General features: G+C 39.7%; 1 protein-coding gene across 2 annotated transcripts in view; it reads right to left on the bottom strand.

Moving 5' to 3' along the window:
- The window catches only part of RIPK2 (receptor interacting serine/threonine kinase 2), a 39,845-nt gene extending 20,360 nt beyond the window's left edge, over positions 1 to 19,485 (bottom strand). The window contains exons 1-3 of one of the 2 annotated variants that reach the window (XM_025265003.3): positions 19,049 to 19,485; positions 6,915 to 7,068; positions 2,757 to 2,912 (exon numbers count right to left, since the gene is read on the bottom strand). In XM_025265003.3, the coding sequence (XP_025120788.3) occupies positions 2,757 to 2,912; positions 6,915 to 7,068; positions 19,049 to 19,221 (483 nt within the window). In that variant the 5' untranslated portion in view covers positions 19,222 to 19,485. The remainder of the gene's footprint in view (positions 1 to 2,756; positions 2,913 to 6,914; positions 7,069 to 19,048) is intronic. The other variant, XM_006056582.4, reaches the window with a different exon arrangement.
- Between the last annotated feature and the right edge of the window lie 223 nt (positions 19,486 to 19,708).

Raw genomic sequence — 19,708 nt, 5'->3', positions numbered from 1 at the left:
ACAGGACTGACAACAGGAGAGAAACCAGACACGGTGCATATAAATGTTTACTTCAGACAAGCCTGTCACGGGCTCGTGTGTATTTAAGGTGCACTAATAGATGCTGACCAGCAGACCATCAAGTTGGACGTATTCTTTTTAAAGTAGAAGAGTTGACTGATCTTAACTAGTGGTCAAGATTTTTATTTTAGATACTATTAATATGTTTCTGATTAACATTACAGTGAGAAAATTTACTTAAAAAAAAAACAAACTAACAAGGTGTGAGGTTCCATTTAATCTCATTAAGTACTTCAAGAGATTTTTTTTTGTATTTCATTTAAATGGCCCTTTCAAGAAGACAGGTAGATAGGTTAACTTAATTATTTATGAGTCACTGAAACTCTTATTTTTAAGGGACATTTACGAAATAAAAAGTAGAGACACACAGGACACATATAAAAGAGTGTCACTAATTTATAAGAAGTGTATTAGAAAGGTCACAGTTTTGTATGTTCTAAAAGTAACAAAAATTAAAAAAAAAAACACAAAGCCAAACTATTTTAAATTCTATTCATGTCAAATAAATACCCTACTCATCAATGAAAAAGAGAAAGTAGGGATTGTCATCACCTATTACTTTGCTTGGGTCTTCTCTATCAAGAATGGTTTCTGGACTGAGAGGAAGGAAATAAGGTCCAAGGAGGTTGAAAAATTTATATAGTACAAGTCTCAGTTCATTTTACATATACTTCAGGTTTAGTTAGAATACTAGCAAATACCTCCACAGTGCAGAACAGAGAATAAATAGTATTTGTTTTGTTGAAGGTCTGTACGAACATCATGACCTGACCCATAAGGAGAGCTGCAAACACAAAAGGTCCAAGAAACTTGCCACCACCATCCACACCCTCTCGCCTTTTAGTATAAAAGCAAAAGCCTGAATTCTAGCTTGGGTGTGCTGGTTCTTTGGGACACTAATCCACCATCTTCTTGGTCTACTGGCTTTCCAAATAAGGTTGCTGTTCCTTGCCCCAACACCTCATTTGTTGATTTATTGGCTCTGTTGCGTGGTAAGCAGTATAAAGTTGGACATGGTAACAAGGACACTTGGGAAAGCAGTCAAAGAAGGACTTTTGTAACACTTGTATGAAAAAACGGAGAAAAATGGGCTAACAGTTCTTTTAGGAGTATGCCAAACAAAATGAATGCTTATTCTCCAAAAGTCCTAATTAATAAAAGGCCTGAACTTGACCTGAAGGGAGGTTTTTAGCACCATGTTGTGTAGCTCTGATTTGAGCACTGTAATGGTTAATAGGTAATCATGACTTGAAGACACAAAAAGTAGCTAATTAAATTTAAGGATGACACAAAGCTAGAAGACAAAGTTAAAAATCCTTGGACTACAGAAGAAAAAGGTCATGACAGTAAAAGCATGATCATAAAAGAAAAAAATTAAAACTTTTGCTCTGTGCAAGACCTTGCTGAAAAGGATGAAAAGAAAAACCTTGGACTGGCAGAAAAGGTCTCCCAACTATCAGTATGTATCTGATGAAGGACTTATATCTAAAAATACACAGAACTTTTAAAACTCAATAGTAAAAAAGCAAAGAGTCCAAGTAGAAAATGGTCTTAAGATCTGAAGACACACATCACTGAAAAGGATATAGAGATGGCAAATAAATAAATAACACTATTCAACATCATTGGAAAGTGAAAATTAAGATCATGGTATATATCACTATACATCCATTAGAATACCAGAATAAAAAACGGTGATAAAACCAAATGCTGGTGAAGGTGCAGAAAAGCTGGGTCTTTCATACGCTGCTGGTGAAATGTACGATGGTGCAGCCACTGTAGAAAACAGGCAGCTTCTTAAAGACCTAAACATACTTTACCATATGACCACACAGTTAAACTCCTGGGCATTTATCTCAGAGGAATAAAAACTTACGTTTGTTCAAAAAGTTGTACAGGACTATTCAATGGAGTTTTATTTTAACTGCCAAAGGCTAAAAGTAACCATGGTTAAACAACTCTAGTACACCCACACCATGGAATATTATTCACCAACGAAAAAAACAATTCTTGACACAAACAAAGACTCAAATGGATCTCAAAGGCCTTATGCTAAATGAACAAAGCCAATCTCAAAATATCATACATTGTATGATTCCATTGTCAAAACAACAAAATTATAGAAAACAAAAACAGATTACTGGTTGACAGCGGTTAGGGACGATGGAAGGAAGGTGAACATGACTATAAAGGGATAGTATAAGTGGTATCTTTGTTGTGATAGAATAGTGCTATATCTTGACTGCTATAATAGCCACAGAAATTTACACAAGATAAAGTGAAACAGAACTACAAACTACATATGTGTACTGTACCAATGTCAAATTCCTGGCCTTGAAATGGTACTATAATTATATGTGATGTAACCACTGGTAGAAACTGGGTGAAGGGTACATGAGACTTCTTTACTCTGCAACCACCTAAGAATCTCTAATAATTTCAAAATAAAAAGTAAATAAAGGTATACTTAACAATTTAAATTAAGAATATAATGACTTTGTATCTGAACCGTACTTTTATGAATATCTGTAGTCTAGGAATAACTAACCCAGTGCAGCAGGAAGAAGTGGCACTGAATTAGGGGCCATGGAAAAGGCAGAGATATTAAATTGGCAAGGTAGAAAAATTAACTAAAAAGTCTTTAAAACTATTAAACACAAGGATGCAGATAAGCTTTTTTGAAAAACAGTAATTACCTTAACATGAAATTCATTATCCAATAAGATGTTTTGAGTCTTCAGGTCATGATGAAGTAGAGGAGGATTCATATTGTGCAGGTAATTTACACCTAGAGCAATTTCATGCAGAATACGAAATCTCAATGGCCAAGGAACATCAGGATATTCGATTTTCTTCATATATATGAAAATAAATAAAACCAAAATTAGTGGCCAAATTTATTTCCACTTTGAAAATGAAATATTCCATGAGAATAGTATAAACTAAATATCTAGTATAACTAAGTATAGGGCAAAATATACTTATTTTATTACATAGTATCTATCTGACATTCTTTAACATCCTTGGATCTTATTTTCCTTATAGAGAAAATAATGACTTTACAGTACTAATATTTCCTTTTAGTATTTACTGGCAATGCACTACATGGTATGGGGTCTCTCTTCAGTTGAGATAGTTTATTTTTATCTGTATAATACCCAGACACATACATTTGTACTTGACATATCTTTTCATTCTAGGTTGTTCAGTTGCTAAGTCATGTCCCACTACTTGTGATCCCATGGACTGCAGCATGCCAGGTGCCTCTGTTTTCTACTGTCTACTGGAGTTTGTGCTCAAATTCATGGCCATTGAGTTGTTGCTACTATCTAATCATCTCATTTTCTGCCACCCCCTTTTTTTGCCTTCAATCTTTCCCGGTATCAGGGTCTTTGCCTATGAGTCGGCTCTTCCCATAAGATGGTCAAAGTATTTGAGCTTCAGCTTCAGCATTGGTTCTTGCAATGAGTATTCAGGGTTGATTTCTTTTTAGGATTTACTGAATTGATCTTCTTGCTGTCCAAGGGGCTCTCAAGAGTCTTCTCCAGCACCACAGTTCAAAAGCATCAATTCTTTGGCACCCACCCTTCTTATAGTTCAACTCTCACATCCCTATGTGACTACTGGAAAAACTATAGCTTTGATTACATGGACCTTTGTAGCAAAGTGATGTCTCTGCTTTTTAATACGCTAAGTTTGTCATAGCCTTCCTTCCAAGGAGTAAGTGTCTTTCAATTTCATGGTTGCAGTTACAGTCCACAGTGAGTTTTGGAATCCAAGAAAATAAAATTCATCACTGCTTCTACTTTTTCCCCTTGTATTTGCTATGAAGTGATTGGACTGGATGTCATGATCTTAGTTTTTACAATAGTGAGTTCCAAGCCAGCTTTTTCACTCACCTTTTCAACCCTCACCAAGAGGCTCTTTAGTTCCTCTTCACTTTCTGCCATTAGGGTGATATCATCTGCACGTCTGAAGTTGTTGATTTTTCTCCCAGCAATCTTGATTCCAGCTTGTGATTTATCCAGCTTAGCACTTCACATGATGTACTTTGCATAGAAGTTAAATAAGCAGGGTGACAATATACAGCTTTGTTGTACTCCTTTCCCAATTTGGAACCAGTAAGTTATCCCATGATTGGTTCCAAATGTTGCCTCTTGACCCACATGCGGGTTTCTCAGGAAACAGGTAAGGTGGTCTGATGACTCCCATCTCTTTATGAATTTTCCAGTTTGTTGTGATCCACACACTGAAAGGCTTTAGCATAGTCAATGAAACAGAAGATGTTTTTCTGGAATTCCCTTGCTTTCTGCATGATCCAATGAATGTTGGTAATTTGATCTCTGGTTCTTCTTTCTTTACTAAATACAGCTTGTGCATTTATAAGCTCTTGGTTCATGTACTGCTAAAACCTAGCTTGAAGGATTTTTAGCATATCCTTGCTAGCATGTGAAATGAGCACAACTGTATGGTAGTCTGAACATTCTTTGGCATTGCCTGTCTTTGACAATGGAATGAAAACTGATGTTTTCCAGTCTTGTGGACACTATGCATTTTCCAAATTTGCTGACATATTGAGTGCAGCACTTTAACAGCATCATCTTTTAGGATTCTAAATAGCTCAGCTGGTATTCCATCACCTCCACTAGGTTTGTTCACAGTAATGCTTCTTAAGGCCCACTTGACTTCACACTCCAAGATGTCTGGCTCTAGGTGAGTGACCATGGTTATCCAGGTCATTAAGACCTTTTTTGTGTAGTTCTTCTGTATACTCTGGCCACCTCTTCTTAATCTCTTCTGCTTCTGTTAGCTCCTTGCCATTTCTGTCCTTTATTGTGCCCATCCTTGCATGAAATGTTTCCCTTGACATTTCCAATTTTCTTGAAGAGATTTCTAGTCTTTCCCATTCTATTGTTCATTTAAGAAGGCCTTCTTATCTTTCCTTGCTATTCTCTGGAACTCTACATTCAGTTGGGTATCTTTCTCTTTCTTCCTTGCCTTTCATTTCTCTTCTTTGCTCAGCTTTTTGTAAAGCCTCCTTGGACAACCACTTTGCCTTCCTGCATCCTTTTTGAGATGGTTTTGTTATTGCCTCCTGTACAACGTAATGAACCTCTATTTATAGTTCTTTAGGCACTCTGTCTACCAGACCTAATCCCTTGAATCTGTTCATCACCTCCACTGCATAAACATAAGGGATTTGATTTAGGCTATATCTGAATAGCCTAGTGGTTTTCCCTACTTGCTTCAATTTAAGTCTGAATCTTGCAATAAGGAGCTTGTGATCTGTGCCACAGTCAGTTCCAGGTCTTGTTTGGCTAACTGTATAGAGCTTCTCCATCGTTGGCTGCAAAGAACATAATCTTTTTTTGATATCGACCATCTGGTAATGTCCATGTATAGAGTCGTCTCTTGGGTTGTTGGAAAAGGCTGTCTGCTATGACCAGCATGTTCTTTTGACAAAACTCTCTTAGCCTTTGCCTTGCTTCATTTTGTATTCCAAGTCCAACCTTGCCTGTTATTCTGGGTATCTCTTGACTTCCTACTCTTGCATTCCATGTATAATATAGAAACATTACAAATGTAATGCCTTTATTTCCTGGTACTTACAAGTAATAGTCATCTGAATTTTCTTAAATGTGTTCCTAACTTAAACATTAATACAGCTTCCCAGGAAGAGGAACATACTCAGAAGAAGTAGATAATCATTGGGGAAGAAGGTAGATGCGTGCTCAACCTGTATTTTATGATTCCTTCCAGAAATTAGCAATGCCCCTTAGGAGGCTCTAGAATTTCTAATGGGCTCCAAATTTGGGTACCACAGTATCTACTGGGGTGCTGGGGTATGGGAGGAAAACATTAGAATCTATGCTTACATTCATTCAAAAAAAGGAAATTGTGTTTTGTATCTTAATTGCTATGTTGGTTACACAAATCTTACTGACACTAGTCACTTTACTATGCCCTTGTTTTCGATTGTGCTGTCACAAACAGAATGTGTTGCATCCTAAAATAAAGAGGAAGTCACTCCATGAGTGGTGATAGGGGCACCCATGCTCCCTCATTTGCTTATAGAACACTGTGATGCACCAGAATTTAGGAGTGTTCAGTGATTGGATTTTACAGATTATGTTACTACTCAGTTTTAACTAAAGCAACCTGAACAAAACAGACCCAGGTATTTAAAAATATCTCTTGAGGGAAACTGTGGGCCAGAGATAATCTTAATAAGGTCAAGCAAACAACAGTAGATGAATACACACATTTTGAGAATGAGGACCTCGCCCCCTCAAAGTTGTTTACTAATGGCTTTCATAGTTAAAGACAGAGTAATTGGTACCTTGAGAAAAAGGTAATACGGCTCATGCCATTGCCTATTATTGGAAAAACTCAGGTATTTGATACTCAGAGATAGATAATTTGGCCTGTTAATTCAGAACTTTGTGAACTGATACTACTAACATTTAATTAGAATACTAAATTGTCTTTAACATAAAATAAAAGCTGGCTTAAGCCAACAATAAACTGTACAGTGTACAGAGTCTGTCTTTTTTTCTCTCCTGCTCCTCTCCCACACATATATACCTGTGGATACTGGAATTCAGTGTAAGCCTCAGGAACCTAAGCAGCATAATCGAGGTGACTAGAATGCAGGGTCTGGCTGCACAGTATTTTTAACAACACAAAAGAAGCCAGAAATGGTGAAATTTTACCACTGCAACTGTTTGTCATTATTCTTATTTTGGCTCACATGTAAAACCAAAGCACTGTATACTAACTGTTACACTATGTTAACTAACTGTATACTATGTTAACTAACAGAATTCTAGCCACTGAAAATGTATAGTACTTACCCTATGTAGGAGCTCATTTAATGATCCATTTGGCATGTATTCAGTAACTATTCCTAAAAATTCAGGCTCATTGCAAATTCCCAAAATTGGAAGAATGTAACTAAACCGAGCTTTGTGTAAAATTTCAGCTTCTCTTAAGACACCATTTCTTTCACTAAAGAAAAAAAAAAAGCATAATTATTTCAAAATAATGAAAAATAAACAATTATCATGCCCATAATATTAATTAATTCTGGATTTTTCCATTCATTCATTAGCTTTTGATCTCATGTAAATTAGGCAACTTTTCTTAGTTTCTTCATATTTAAAGGAGGGATAATCTCTACCTTACATATTCCATAGGTCTGTTTAGAGACCAAAATAACATAGATAAACCACTGACAGAAAGAAGTGCTACACATAGATCAAAACTGTACTTTTCCTAGGAAAGGCAAAGAACACAATGTTTGTTTATAAAGTCTATTTGTATTAAAACGATAGGTGCTTGAACCAATTACATAAGTTTCTGTTGTATTAAAATGATAAAATTTTATTAGACTGTTACATTAAATTTTACGGTTGCATACCATGTAAAAATTTTCTAAATATCCTGAATATTAAAACACTTAAATGTTGTAGGTTTTAATGACTAGATGATAATAGTCGCATAAGGGTCAATAATACTCAGAAATTATAGGCTGGAACTCAGGAAAAGAACACTGAGAAGAAATAAATGCTTATAACATTCCTGGGCTAACTCTGGATTCCAGATTTATTTCCTTATTCATTCATAAAAGAAATAAGTGTTGAACTTTCATTATGAATAAACCACAGTGCTCAGCCTTATGGAGACAATTAAGTTAAAAAAAACCCCCCAAAACATAGTTTGGTGAGTTCCCTGGTGGTGCAGTGGATAAGAATCTGCCTGCCAAGGCCAGGGACATGCGTTCAGTCCCTGGTCTGGGACTATTTCACATGCCATGGAGCAACTAAGCCCATGGGCCACAATGACTGAGTCCACTCACCCCAACTACTGAAGCCTGCATGCTCCAGGGCCCTGCAGACACAACTAACAAGCCCCTGGGCCACAACTTCTTACGCCAGGGCACCTAGAGCCTGTGCTCCACGAGAGGCCACCACAATGAGAAGCCCATGTGCCACAACGAGAGTAGCCCCCACTCTCTGCAAATAGAGAAAGTCGATGTGCAGCAACAAAGACCTAGCCCACCCAAAGATAAATCAAGCAGTGTGTACATGTCAAGTAAATAAAAAATTAGATTAAAAAAATACAGTCTGCGATCTCAAGCTGTCCAGAAACCTTTTTAAGAAACATACATACTCATCGTGATCTTGACTTGTACATTTCCAATGACTAGTGGGCTTCCCAGGTGGCGCTAGTGGTAAACAACCTGCCTGCCAATGCAGGAGACATAAGAGACTCAGTTCAAACCCTGGGTCAGGAAGATCCCCTGGAGGAAGAAATGGCAACACACTCCAGTATTCTTGCCCATATTACTGATGAACACAGACGCAAAAATCCTCAACCAAATATTAGCAAATCAAATACAACAACACACTGAAAGCTTCATACACCATGATCAAGTGGGATCTATCCCTGGGATGCGAGGATTCTTCAATATATGCAAATCAGTGAATATGACAAACCATATTAACAAACTGAATAAAAATCACATGATCATCTCAATAGATGCAGAAAAAACTTTTGACAAAATTCAACACCCATTTACGATATAAACTCTCCAGAAAGTGAGCATAGAGGGAACCTATCTCAACATTATAAAGGCCATATATGACAACCTACAGCAAATATTCTCAACGGTGAAAAACCTGAAAGAATTGCCTCTCAGATCAGGAACAAGACAAGGGTGTCCACTCTCAACATTATTATTCAGCATAGTTTCAGAAGTCCTAGCCACAGTGATCAGAAAAGGAAAAGAAATAAAAGGAATCCAAATTGGAAAAGAAGATGTAAAACTGTCACTGTTTGCAGATGACAATGATACTTTACATAGAAAATCCTAAAGATGCCACCAGAAAACTACTAGAGCTCATCAGTGAATTTATTAAAGTTGCAGGATACAAAATTAAAACACAGAAATTTCTTGCTTTCTGATACTCTAACAAAGAAAGATCAGAAAAAGAAATTAAGGAAACAATCTCATTTACTATTGCAACACAAAGTATAAAATACCTAGGTATAAACCTACCTAAGGAAGCAAAAGATCTGTACACAGAAAACTGAACGACATTCAGGAAAGACATCAAAGATACAAACATATGGAGAGATTCTTAGATTGGAAGCATCAATATTGTAAAAATGACTATATTACCCAGAGCAATCTACAGATTCAATGTAATCCTTATCAAATTATCAATGGCATTTTTCATTGAACTAGAACAGAAAATTTTACAATTCGTAGAAAATACAAAAGATCCCAAATATCCCAAAACAACCTTGAGAAAGAAAAATGGGAGCTGGAGAAATCAGGCTCTCTGACCTCAGATTATACTACAAAGCTACTGTCATCGAGACAGTATGGTACTGGTACAAAAATGGAAATACAGACCAATGGAATAGGATAGAAAGCCCCAAAACAAATCAGTGCATATACAGTCAACTAATTTATGACTAAAGAGGCAAGAATATACAATGAAGACATCCTCTTCAATACGTAGTGCTGGGAAAACTGGACGGCTACTTGTGAAAGAATGAAATTAGAACTCTAATGCCATACACAAAAATAAACTCAAAATGAATTAAAGACCTGAATGAAGGCCAGACACTGAAAAATTCTTGGAGGAAAATATAGGCAGAACATTCTTTGACATAAATCATAGTAGGATCTTTGCTGACCCACCTCCTAGAGTAATGTCAATAAAAACCAAAATTAACAAATGGGATCTGTGCTTATTATGTGCACATGAGCTCATTCGCTCAGTCGTGTCTGTTTCTTTGCCACCCTATGGACTGCAGCCCGCCAGGCTCCTCTGTCCATGGGATTTTCCTGGCTAGAATAATGGAGTGGGTTGCCATTTTCTCCTCCAGGGGATCTTCTCAACCCAGGGATCAAACCCACATCTCCTGTATTGGAGGTGAATTCTTTACTGCTGAGCCACAATTGAACTTAAAAGATTTTGCACAGCAAAGGACACCATAAACAAGACAAACAAGGAAATATCTGCCAATATTTTCTCCCTCAGAATGGGAAAAAATACTGGCAAATGAAGTAACTGTTAAGGAATTAACCTCCAAAACATACAAACAGTTCAAGTAAAAAAAAAAAAAAAAAAAACACAAACAACCCAATCAAAAAATGGGTGGAAGACCTAAATAGACACTTCTCCAAAGAAGGCATACATAGGGCCAACAAACACCTGAAAAGCTGCTCAGCATCATTAATTATTAGAGATGTGAAAATCAAAACTATAATGAGATATCATTCACACCCATCAGAATGACCATCATTTAAAAAAAAAAAATCTATGAACAATAAATGCTGGAGAGGGTGTGGAGAAAGGGAACTCTCTTGAACTGTTGATGGGAATGTAAATTGATAAAGCCCTATGAAGAACAGTATGGCGAGTCCTTCAAAAATTAAAAATAGAACTACTGTATGACCCAGGAATCCCACTACTGGGCATATACCCAGAGAAAGGCTATAATTCCAAAAGATAAATGCACCCCAATGTTCATAGCAGCACTATTTACAAGAGCCAGAACATGGAAGCAACCCAGATATCCATCTACAGATGAATGGATAAGGAGGATGTGGTACATACGTACAATGGAACATTGTTACTCAGCCATAAAAAAGAACTAAATTGGATCATTTGCAGAGACGTGGATGGACCTAGAGACTGTCATACAGAGTGAAGTTAAGTCAGAAAGAAAAAAACAAATAGCATATTTTAACGCATATATGTGGATTCTAGAATAATAGTATAGATGATTTTATTTGTAAAACAGAAATTGAGACACAGACAACAAACATTGGACACCAAGGTGGGAAAGGGGGTGGTGGAATGAACTGGAAGATAAGGACTGACATATATACACTATTGATACTATGGGTAAAGTAGATAACTAACGAGAACCTACTGTATACTTTAGGGAACTATACTCAGTGTTCTGTGGTAACCTAAATGGGAAGGAAATCCAAAAAAAAGGGGAGACATACATATATATAGAGACACACACACATATACATATATAGATGATTCAGTCTGTAGTACAGAAGAAATACAACATTGTAAAGCAACTATTACTCCAATAAAACCTCCCAGAATATTGGAAATAAAAGCAAAAATAAACAAATGGGACCTAATTAAACTGAAAAGATTCTGCACAACAAAGGAAACTATTAGCAAGGTGAAAAGGCAGTCTTCAGAATGGGAGAAAATAATAGCAAATGAAACAACTGACAAACAACTAATCTCAAAAATATACAAGCAACTCCTACAGCTCAATTCCAGAAAAATAAACGACCCAATCAAAAAATGGGTCAAAGAACTAAATAGACATTTCTCCAAAGAAGACATACAGATGGCTAACAAACACATGAAAAGATGCTCAACATCACTCATTATCAGAGAAATGCAAATCAAAACCACTACGAGGTACCATTTCACGCCAGTCAGAATGGCTGCAATCCAAAAGTCTACAAGTAATAAATGCTGGAGAGCGTGTGGAGAAAAGGGAACCCTCTTACACTGTTGGTGGGAATGCAAACTAGTACAGCCACTATGGAGAACAGTGTGGAGATTCCTTAAAAAACTGGAAATAGAATTGCCTTATGATCCAGCAATCCCACTGCTGGGCATACACACTGAGGAAACCAGAAGGGAAAGAGACACGTGTACCCCAATGTTCATCGCAGCACTGTTTATAATAGGCAGGACATGGAAGCAACCTAGATGTCCATCAGCAGATGAATGGATAAGAAAGCTATGGTACATATACACAATGGAGTATTACTCAGCCATTGAAAAGAATTCATTTGAATCAGTTCTAATGAGATGGATGAAACTGGAGCCTATTATACAGAGTGAAGTAAGCCAGAAAGAAAAACACCAATACAGTATACTAACGCATATATATGGAATTTAGAAAGATGGTAACAATAACCCTGTGTACGAGACAGCAAAAGAGACACTGATGTATAGAACAGTCTTATGGACTCTGTGGGAGAGGGAGAGGGTGGGAAGATTTGGGAGAATGGCATTGAAACATGTATACTATCATGTATGAAATCAGTCGCCAGTCCAGGTTCGATGCACGATACTGGATGCTTGGGGCTGGTGCACTGGGACGACCCAGAGGGATGGGATGGGGAGGGAGGAGGGTTCAGGATGGGGAACACATGTATACCTGTGGCGGATTCATTTCGATATTTGGCAAAATCAATACAATATTGTAAAGTTTAAAAATAAAATTAAAAAAAAAAAAAAGGCAAAACAACAAAAAATGTGAAGCAATGAGGGTCTGAAGCTATAAAGGTTGCAGTGGAAATGGGAAGAAAAACATTAGCTCAATAGAATGCCCAGGCTGTGATGGCTGACTGACTTTATTGATTAAGGGAGTATAATATACCTTATTAAGGAAGTATAACATACTGCACTAAAGGCTACCCACTCTAGTATTCTGGCCTGGAGAATTCCATGGACTGTAGAGACCATGGGGTTGCAAAGAATCGGACACGACTGAGCGACTTTCACTTTCACTCTCAAGTAGAAGCTATTTGGCTGGTGGAGGTGATGGAATTCCAGTTGAGCTACTTCAAATCCTGAAAGATGATGCTGTGAAAGTGCTGCACTCAATATGCCAGCAAATTTGGAAAACTCAGCAGTGGCCACAGGACTGGAAAAGATCAGTTTTTATTCTAATCCCAAAGAAAGGCAATACCAAAGAATGCTCAAACTACCACACAATTGCACTCATCTCACACGCTAGTAAAGTAATGCTCAAAATTCTCCAAGCCAGGCTTCAGCAATATGTGAACCGTGAACTTCCAGTTGTTCAAGCTGGTTTTAGAAAAGGCAGAGGAACCAGATCAAATTGCCAACATGTGCTGGATCATGGAAAAAGCAAGAGAGTTCCAGAACAACATCTATTTCTGCTTTATTGACTATGCCAAAGCCTTTGACTGTGTGGATCACAATCAACTGTGGAAAAGTTTGAGAGAGATGGGAATACCAGACCACCTGACCTGCCTCTTGAGAAATTAGTATGCAGGTCAGGAAGCAACAGTTAGAACTGGACATGGAACAACAGACTGGTTCCAAATAGGAAAAGGAGTACGTCAAGGCTGTATATTGTCACCCTGCTTATTTAACTTCTATGCAGAGTACATCATGAGAAACACTGGGCTGGAAGAAGCACAAGCTGGAATCAAGATTGCCGGGAGAAATATCAATCACCGCAGATATGCAGATGACACCACCCTTATGGCAGAAAGTGAGGAACTAAAAAGCTTCTTGATGAAGGTGAAAGAGGAGAGTGAAAAAGTTGGCTTAAAACTCAACATTCAGCAAACAAAGATCAAGGCATCTGGTCCCATCATTTCATGGGAAATAGATGGGCAAACAGTGGAAACAGTGTCAGACTTTCTTTTTTTGGGGCTCCAAAATCACTGCAGATGGTGACTGCAGCCATGAAATTTAAAGACGCTTACTCCTTGAAAGGAAAGTTATGACCAACCTAGATAGCATATTGAAAAGCAGAGACATTACTTTGCAAACAAAGGTCTGTCTAGTCAAGGCTATGGTTTTTTCCAGTGGTCATGTATGGATGTGATAGTTGGACTGTGAAGAAAGCTGAGCGCCAAAGAATTGATGCTTTTGAACTGTGGTGTTGGAGAAGACTCTTGAGAGTCCCTTGGACTGCAAGGAGATCCAACCAGTCCATTCTGAAGGAGATCAGCCCTGGGATTTCTTTGGAAGGAATGATGCCAAAGCTGAAACTCTAGTACTTTGGCCACCTCATGCGAAGAGTTGACTCATTGGAAAAGATGCTGATGCTGGGAGGGATTGGGGGCAGGAGGAGAAGGGGATGACAGAGGATGAGATGGCTGGATGGCATCACTGACTCGATGGACGTGAGTCTGAGTGAACTCCGGGAGTTGGTGATGGGCAGGGAGGCCTGGGGTGCTGCGATTCATGGGATCGCAAAGAGTCGGACACGACTGAGCGACTGAACTGAACTGAACTGATGACTGTCATTTAGTCACTCAGTTGTGTCCGACTCTTTTGTGACCCCATGGACTGTGGCTCATCCAACCAGTTCCTCTATCCATGGGATTTTCTTGGCAAGAATACTGGAGAGGGTTGCCATTTCCTTCTCCAGGGACTCACTCCACTGTGCAACAGCAATCCAAGTTCCCCCTCTTAAAAGGAATCTTTCTCCTCTGTCAATAATGTTCCCCCCGCCCGCATTGGTTAATGACAGGAAAAAATCTTGCTAGCAAGCCATGTCCTCTTCTAATTCACTGAAACCATGTTTCCTAGGAAACATCCCTCCCTTAAGTACTAAAACCTCCAAAACCACTAAGACTGAGGCTTCAGGGACCAAAAAATTCCTCAAGTGGTTTACTAGGCATAATAAGAGAATACAATGCAAAAGCATACGTGTGTACACCAAAAGACATACACAACAATGTTCATAGAAGCTCTCATCCTAATAGCCAAAGAATGGAAACATCTCTATCAACAACAGAATGGATAAATAAATGTGTTATAAAGTAGAATACTGAATACTTTATAGCAATGAAAATGAAGGTTACCTGCTCCAGGTAAGAACATGGATAAATCTTACAATGTTAGATAAGAGAAGCCAGAAAGTAAAGATACATTATGTATTCAATTTATGTAAAGGTTAACCACTATCAAGCCTAATCTTTGGTTTTAGAATTCAGGATGGTATTCACCCTTGGGAAGGATGACAAGTAATGACTAAGAAGTGATATAGTTATTTATGTGGGTGGTGACTGTAGTTATCTTTACTTTGTGATGTCATGCTGAACAATTTTATTTGTGTTTTTCTATACACATGCAAAGAGTCGGACACGACTGAGCGACTGAACTGAACTGATACACATGTTATGCTTCCATTAAAAAGCTTATTTAAAAGAAATTCATATAACTGTCATCTTGCATATAATGTAAAATTTTTCTGGATGCTTTTGTTTAAACCACCCAAGATCTTGACGAATGGCTGCTGAAAAACACATTCCAGACCAGACTATGAGGCTTCCTTTTAAAAACAAACAATAAACAAAATAAAGAAAAAATATCTTAGCCATCCATGTTTTGAATAGGTAATATATTTACATGTTTCTAAATTCAAGAGCTACAAAAATACATCAAGAGCCTCTATCCTTCCTGTTCTTCAGACACTTAGTACCCCAACTGTGAGGCAACCAATTATGTGAGACCAGCTTTAATTAAATTTGTTCCCTAAATTGAAACAGGTGTGTATTTGCCTTAAGAAAGGTAGATCAACAAGACAGTTACAGAGTAGCACCTTTGCAGGGAAAACACAGGATTGACCTGAAGGTTCCTAGATACCCTGAGAATTATAGAGAGGGCATGCTAGGGGAAATCTTGGTGATACTTAACATACTAATTCCTCCTCCCATTAGGAGTATGAGGCATTCTTCCTTCTCTTGCGATCCTATTATGTATCAGTCACTTTACCAAAGTTGGTTTTATTATCCCTATGAGAGCACTGCTGCTGCTGCTAAGTCGCTTCAGTCGTGTCCGGCTCTGTGCGACCCCACCAGGCTCCCCCGTCCCTAGGATTCTCCAGACAAGAGTACTGGAGTGGGTTGCCACACTGGGCTTAGATAAATGAATAATTTTCTAATGGTCATGTTAATAATGAGTGGCAGGTTTGGAGTCAGATTTGAATTGCAATTGTGGGTTCTAACACCTTTGTTTTTTCCTATCACTGCTTAATCTGAAAAGGAAAATTCCTGAAGTTATATTTTGAAAAGAATGAGAGAGTGGGAAAACAGAATAAGCTACAACAGTTTAAAAATAGGTTTTTATTGAGTTGGCCAAAAAGTTCATTTGGGTTTTTCCATGCCATCTTGCAGAAAATATGAATGAACTTGTTGGCCAACCCAATATATTAAAAAAAAAACAAAAACCAGAAACGTAAAACACAGCTTCTGTAGACATATTGGCAAAAAAGAAATTTTCAATCACAAAACAGTTAAACTGTTTACACAAGGTGTTTGAACAACCAGTCAAACTCATGTACTCATAGGAGCTGGGAGATTGCTGGGGAAGGTCCATTCATTGGGCAGAAGTCAGGTTATAGAGAATGACTCATCAATCACTAAAATAAGAAAATGTAATAGCACATAAACTTATTTTTCTTTCCTCTCAAAGAACAATGCAAACATTATCCACACGAGAGCCCAAGAAGTACATGTATTTGTTATTCCTACTTCATAAGTGAGGACACAGACATCCTTTGAGTCAACTGCATATCCAGTCCTACGCTGAGATGTCATAAACATAGATAACGTTAACATTCTAGGTAACAAGTAGGAGGAAATACATGATGCAGTAATGCCAGAGTGTTGCGTTGGTCTTTAAGGCTTCTTTGAAGGCAGAATTCATTTCCTACCCAATTTGGTAGGAATTTTGGATTATGAAAATTGTTAATGAACATGGAAAGTGAACTCCCACTTCATTTCTTGGCTCCAAATGGCACAAAACTTAGATAAATTAAAATCTTGAGAAGCAGCATCCAAAATGGGAGGATCAATCTGCTTTAAAATACCTAATGAGTCCATAACTGCTCGATTTCCATATATTTTAAGTTGATTCTAAAATACATCCACCCTCTCTAGTCAATTACCACCCGTCAAGGTTGACTACATATACATACACATACATGTAATTGCCCCATACTTGCTACACAGAATTCAAAACCTAGGGTAAACATACCCTGTATATCACTAAATCTGAATTATGGTACACAAAAAATGGAAGCAATCCCTAGAGGTATCTCAAACTTACTGTGGGACCTTGCCCATCCAAGCCTGATAGCAAGAGAACGGAAAGAAACCACAGGCAGATGAAAGTCAGTAGCATTAGCAGGGCTGAAACTGAGGAATTTTACTGCTGTTGGATACTGACAACTAATCAGGCATCTCAGTTCAGTCGCTCAGTCGTGTCCAACTCTTTGCGACCCTGTGAATCGCAGCACCCCAGGCCTCCCTGTCCATCGCCAACTCCCAGAGTTCACCCAGACTCACGTCCATTGAGTCAGTGATGCCATCCAGCCATCTCATCCTCTGTCGTCCCCTTCTCCTCCTGCCCCCAATCCCTCCCAGCATCAGAGTCTTTTCCAATGAGTCAACTCTTCACATGAGGTAACCAAAGGACTGGAGTTTCAGCTTTGGTATCATTCCTTCCAAAGAAATCCCAGGGCTGATCTCCTTCACAATGGACTGGTTGGATCTCCTTGCAGTCCAAGGGTCTCTCAAGAGTCTTCTCCAACACCACAGTTCAAAAGCATCAATTCTTTGGCACTCAGCCTTCTTCACAGTCCAACTCTCACATCCGTACATGACCACAGGAAAAACTATAGCCTTGACTAGACAGACCTTTGTTGGCAAAGTAATGTCTCTGCTTTTCAATATGCTATCTAGGTTGGTCATAACTTTTCTTCCAAGGAGTAAGCATCTTTTAATTTCATGGCTGCAGTCACCATCTGCAGTGATTTTGGAGCCCAAAAAAAGAAAGTCTGACACTGTTTCCATTGTTTCCCCATCTATTTCCCATGAAGTGATGGGACCAGATGCCATGATCTTTGTTTTCTGAATGTTGAGCTTTAAACCAACTTTTTCACTCTCCACTTTCACTTTCATCAAGAGGCTTTTTAGTTCCTCTTCACTTTCTGCCATAAATCAGGCATCCAGCATGATGTATTTTCACTTATATGATATAGGGGGAAGACCTGAGTTCGATTCCTGGGTTGGGAAGATCCCCTGGAGAAAGGAACGGCTACCCTCTCCAGTATTCTAACCTGGAGAATCCCATGGACTGCCCATGGGGATCGAAAAGAGTCAGACAGGACTGAGCAACTTTCACTTCCATGGGGGGAGCGGGGAGAGGAGAATGTTTGCAATCATGAGTGTTAACTTGCTAAGAATTGAATGCAGGGCCTAGTTAGATTTCTACCGGAAGGAAAACATACTGACTAAACACATTGACCAATACATATAGTTGAAAGGTTTTTCTGGAAACAGAAACTAATGCTAGCCCTCCCATGAAATCTGGATAGTGCACTAAAATTGTTCAGTGGGAGAGGCATTCAAAAGTTTCGTCATTTAACAGTCTTCTGATTCCAGTTTATTGTTAGTAAAAATTACACAAGTTTCCTCCAGAGACAGACTTCCTTTCCTGTGAGAGTGAGGAGAAACTAAATTGAGTTGAGTTTGATGTCTTAACTTCTCTGACTACATGTAGTAAACCAAAAACCACAACAAAAAGCCCAAAGCAAAGCGTCCCAGATTCTACAGCAGTGCTGGTCAATAAAAGCCGTGACCCACACATACAATTTGAAATTTTCATGTAGCCACTTAAAAAAAAAAGGTAGACATATGCAAAGTGAACTTTACCAATATATTTATCACAACATATCAAAAGATACCATCTAAGCATATCATATCAAATTATACATGAGATATTACGTTTTGATAGTAGATGCTAGAAATCTAACGTGTATTTCCCACTAAGAACACATTTCAGTTCAGCCAGCCATCTTTTCAGCGCTCAACAGCTATGTGTGGCTAAACGCTACCCATTGGGCGATGCGACCCTAGAGTTCGACTTCAAAAGAAAAAAACGAAGCCAACACAACTGAATTTCAGTAGAGAGGACGTTTAGAGCTGGGCTGTGATTGCTGGCTCCGGTGTCTGGAGAAAGGAAGCCTACGAAAAAAAATAACAAAACAGTGACAAGAAGCGAGATTGTGGCATCTCCAGAGAAGCCGGCCTTTCCCCCAGGTGAGCCTAAGCCTTGAAGGACCGCTTCGAGGGGAAGCGGTCACCGTCGTCGGGGCTCCGGAGCCCAGGTGCCCGGGGTGAGAGCCAGTGAGAGGGGCAGGACCGCGGCCCTACCTGTCGAGCAGCGGGCTGTGGATGTGCAGGTGCTTCACGGCCACCTGAACGCGCCAGTCGGCGTGGCGGGCGGACGACACGGTGCCGGAAGCTCCGCGGCTCAGGTATCGCAGGTCGGCGAGCTTGTGGTACGGGATGGCGGGCAAGGCGCTGCAGACGGGCTCCGCGCTCATGGCGGCGGGCCGCGCCGGCCCTCCGGCCGCCGGCCGCTCCCGGAAGTGCCCGCCGCGGCCGCAGCTCCGCCCGGCGCGGGGCCGCACACTAGGTCGCGAGGCCGTTCATCCCCCAGGCGGCCCGCGCCACGCTCCTTATCCAGGGCCCGGGCGAACTCTCTCTGGAGACAGGTTAACGCCAAGGCGACGAGGCGCTCCGGAGACGGGCTTCCTCTCACCGACCCGGCCCTCCAGGGCGTGGCAGTCGCGGCAACCCGCCGCTCGGAGCTCCGCCTCCTCAGACGCTCCAGCGACGTCAGCGGGCGGACGCCGAGCCAGGGGCTTTCCCGCGCGTCCGCCCGAGGCCGCCGCCGCCGAGAGCTCCGATCGCGTGTCCCGGGCTGGCGCGGCGCGGGCGACGGCCTGAGAGTGGGAAAGGAGCCCAGGGCTCTCAGTGCGTCTTCTCACCGCGGCCTCTACCAGCCAGGGTTTGGAAGGGTTTCCTGTG

This window comes from Bubalus bubalis, chromosome 15 (assembly GCF_019923935.1).
Source record: "Bubalus bubalis isolate 160015118507 breed Murrah chromosome 15, NDDB_SH_1, whole genome shotgun sequence".
Taxonomy (NCBI): domain Eukaryota; kingdom Metazoa; phylum Chordata; class Mammalia; order Artiodactyla; family Bovidae; genus Bubalus; species Bubalus bubalis.
Note: the sequence above shows the minus strand (reverse complement) of the source record. Positions and strands in the feature narration are given on the sequence as shown.